The 3,878-nt window shown below is 46.8% G+C and overlaps 1 protein-coding gene across 2 annotated transcripts; it reads left to right on the forward strand.

The window, feature by feature from the left end:
* The first annotated feature begins 642 nt into the window (after positions 1–642).
* On the forward strand, positions 643–3,664 carry meox2b (mesenchyme homeobox 2b). Of its 2 annotated transcripts, XM_011618886.2 has the most exons (4): positions 643–760; positions 859–1,232; positions 1,980–2,134; positions 3,152–3,664. In XM_011618886.2, exons 2-4 carry the CDS (start codon positions 935–937, stop codon positions 3,398–3,400), a joined length of 702 nt encoding a protein of 233 aa, XP_011617188.1. In that variant the 5' UTR covers positions 643–760; positions 859–934; the 3' UTR covers positions 3,401–3,664. The 2 variants fall into 2 exon arrangements, with proteins under 2 accessions (XP_011617188.1, XP_003977747.1); XM_003977698.3 differs by lacking the exon at positions 643–760 and having other exon boundaries at positions 797–1,232.
* Positions 3,665–3,878: the final 214 nt, after the last annotated feature.

The following is a 3,878-nucleotide window of genomic DNA, read 5'->3' on the forward strand; positions in this document are numbered from 1 at the left end:
AATCAACTCTAGATTCTAAATGTGTCCCCCAACAAGGCCCTGGGTGTCCCGCTCCACCTCTCCTGGGGGCCCTGACAGATCCGGTTCTTTTTCAGTGGAACCAGCTTCCTGTTTGGGTTCTGGAGAAATCCCCGCATCGACTGGGGTTTAAACCAAAATAAATCCTAATGACAGGTTACCCGTCTGAGCAGTCGTGCTGCTGGTTTAGGTTGACCCATGATGCACGTCCCCTCACCTTCTATAGATCCACAAGGTCGAGATTTCATGTTTTCAGGATCTTCTTAATTCTCATCCTCATGTGACCACGTGTGTTTGTTTCTGGATAAGTTTTTAGTTTTACTATAATTGGTTCCAGCAGAAGCACACATGTGTTTGTTGTCAACATGGGTTCTTGGTTCTGTAGAGTGATGGTGGAGCACCTCCAGAATGAGAGCAGATCCACCAACATTAGTGATGACAACCCTCCGTCGGTAGCTGACAAGATGCCGTCCTTCTCCTCTTCTCTGATCTGTAAAAACCCACCGCTGATACAGAGAAACTCCAGAGAAGGAAGGTCTCAGACTCATTGAGGAGGTTTGGAGAACAAGCTGTGGTCAGTCCCAGTGACCCAGCCCACCTCTCAGATTACAGCCCCCCCCCCCCTCCAGCACGACTGGAAGCTCCGTCTCCTTCCACACGGGTTGTGATCGTGTCATCTGAGATCCTTCTTCCAGTTTATTCGCCGCCTGTTTGAGGATTACCAGAGGACTTTCTTCTGGAGGTGTGAGGAGAGCTGGGCAGCTCTGGAGAGCTCTTTCTTTCTTTTCTCCGGATTACTCTGCTAATCATGGATCACTCTCTGTTTGCTTGTTTCCGCAGCCCCCATGCACCCACCCAGGGCCTCCACCCGGCCATCATCCAGTCACCGCTGGCCTTGCACCATCGCAGCGACCACATGTTCATGGATCTCCCTGCTTCCTCGCCCAGCTATGGATACGGTGGAGGAGAAGACTCTGGGGTGTTTGGAAGTTCGGAGCAGCACAAACAGCCCGTCCTCCATCTCCAGAACACACCCAGCTGGCCCAGCCCCCTTCACAGCGTCTGTGTCCCCCCTCCTGAGGCACCGGAACACAGGACCGGTTCTTCAAACCAGCGTGGGACCAACTTCCACATCAGTGACCAAACTGGGACAACGGGTTTATCCTCCGAAGAGCCCGACAGGAAGAGTCACACAGGCAGGAACCAGAGTTCAGGTACAGAGATTTACTCCATAATCTCAAAGCATCATCCCTGATAGTGTGATCCACCCTGATAGCGTGATCCACCCTGATCCACCCTGATAGCGTGATCCACCCTGATCAACCCTGATAGTGTGATCCACCCTGATCCACCCTGATAGTGTGATCCACCCTGATGAACCCTGATACTCTGCTGTGCTGATCCATATGGATCAATAGTATTTCAAAGACTACACTAGAGCGTGTTTATTCTTTAGTGTGTGATTATTGTAGTTATACTGAACTAAATCTACTTGATTTCAACCCCTTAAAACATCGGATGTGTGTTGATGTTTATGTTAAACTGATTCAGGATTCATGAACGGTGAATCTGGACCTCAGAACCTCAGATCTGGTTCTGGTCCTCCAGCCTGTAACTTCAGAACTGATGATTGTTTGAGTACTAGTCATTTAATTGATATGTTGAAAATCACTTTGCTCATAAGTGAAGGTTTGGGGATGGTCAGGAAAATTCTTTCATGTTTTAAGAATAACGTTTATTATGAAATCAGTAAAGAGCCACAAAAACAGTCAGGCTGGCTTCGATGTGTCAGTAGCTCGGCTTGGAGTCGATCACCTGCAGGGTTGGAATCCACTCAGAGTTCTCTGTTAAAAAGTGGAATATCCGGAAGTTGACTTTTATCCAAGGTTGAGATGGTCTGAGAATCTTCCTGTGGATTCCCATCACCTTCGTTTCCTGCCTATGTGGCTGTTTCCATGTAGAGTCTCAGGACGGCGGCAGCAAACCCAGGAAGGAGCGCACGGCCTTCACCAAGGAGCAGATCCGAGAACTGGAGTCAGAGTTCGCTCACCACAACTACCTGACCCGACTGAGACGCTACGAAATCGCTGTCAACCTCGACCTGACCGAACGCCAGGTACCACCAAAGCAACGTCGTTGATGGTCGTATTCTGGAGGGTTAAGCAGGAATATCTTTAGCTACGATGAACCTTCTCTCTGTTTCCATCCATCCCTCACACACTAAAACGGATGAAGAGGAGAAGTTTACTCCGTAGGCAACCAAAGATAAAATTAGGTCCGTTTGTGCGTAGTCTTAAGCCCGGCGCCATCTAGTGGAGGCACAGCCAGAGCAGTCAGGCTGGACGTCTGTGCTAGCTTTAAGTTTAGCCGCTACCTTAATGTGCTGCCTGACATGTTTGGATGCTCTTTCTAGTTTTCATCCATTTCTTTACCTACAAAATTTGCCATTTGCATGTGAGAAAGTTCCATTTGTGCATGAAAATGCTTTGTTTACGTGCAAAAATGCTCTGTTTACGTTTGAGAAAGTTCTGACAACATGGAAAATGAGCTATCTCCGTTCACATGTGTAAAAGTTCCGTTCACGTGTGAAAATGTTCTAAGAAGTTCCTGTTTACTTGTGAGAGTTTTATTTATATGTGAGAACGATCAGATTGTTCTGTTGCAGATGTTCTGCGACATGTTTTTCTTCTCTTTTTAGAAAATTGTAAAAACGTAATTATTATGGATGTAGAATACTGAAATGACATTTTACATGTCTTTAACCACTAACACATAATCTCAGGCCCTGACATTGCTCAGCAAACACGTTAAAGCAGATTAATCTATCGTCAAGATTAATCCTGTCACATATAAAAAGACACGTGCAATCTTGATGATTATTTTAACGTATTACACACACTGTGTTGTGTTCAATGAAGCCCGTCCAGCTTGAAATACCACATTAACGCAACACCTTCGTTAGTTGGCTATTCTGCTAGTAGTTCGCTAATGCACAGGGACAAGCAGTGATACATGCAACCTAGTGGAAACATAGACGAGGATTCACAGCACTGCTACGTTGGCGTGTTAGCATGTGGAGTGACATGTTGTGTGTGAACAGTAAACCGACGTGAACATGTGGCTGTGTCCTCAGGTGAAGGTTTGGTTCCAGAACAGGAGAATGAAGTGGAAACGTGTGAAAGGCGGCCAGCAGGGGGCAGCAGCTCGGCAGAAAGAACTGGTGAACGTGAAAAAAGGGATCTTATTACCGTCAGAGTTTTCCGGGATGGTGGCGCTGCCACATTCGCGGAATTCGCCGAAGACCGCCGAGGACGACAGTCAGGACAGCGACCACAGCGCAGACTTTGACCCAATATGGACCAGTCAACAAAAACCATCGTGAGCAACACACAATCAAAAGAGACCCCCTGCAGATCCGGAACGCTGTAGACTGTTGAGGACTGCTGTCAAACATCGGAGAACAATCAGCCCAACGAGCTTGGCTTTGATCTGAGTAATTTAACAAAGGTTCTTTGTTCTTTGTGAACGCCACAAAGCATGTTTGTTTGTATGAAGTTGTTCATGTATGGTATTACAATGCGTGTGTACTTGCCCTTATCGATACACGCGTGCATACTCACGCAAATAAATGAGAAAAACAGAAGAACAAACCTTTTGATGTGTGGAAGAACATGTGAATCTGACTAGAGAACAGTCCAGTGGCAGTGGCCCCTCCTCTATTTAGGAGCTCAGAAGCATCATCTGTAACCTTTGACCCCACAGGTGTGGTCAGCAAGGAAAGAGGACAATTAACTGGTCATACTGGGACAGAGAGGTTAAATGACTGGTTATACAGGGAAAGAGGATAAATGACTGGTCAT

This window comes from Takifugu rubripes, chromosome 12 (genome assembly GCF_901000725.2).
Source record: "Takifugu rubripes chromosome 12, fTakRub1.2, whole genome shotgun sequence".
In the NCBI taxonomy this organism is placed as follows: domain Eukaryota; kingdom Metazoa; phylum Chordata; class Actinopteri; order Tetraodontiformes; family Tetraodontidae; genus Takifugu; species Takifugu rubripes.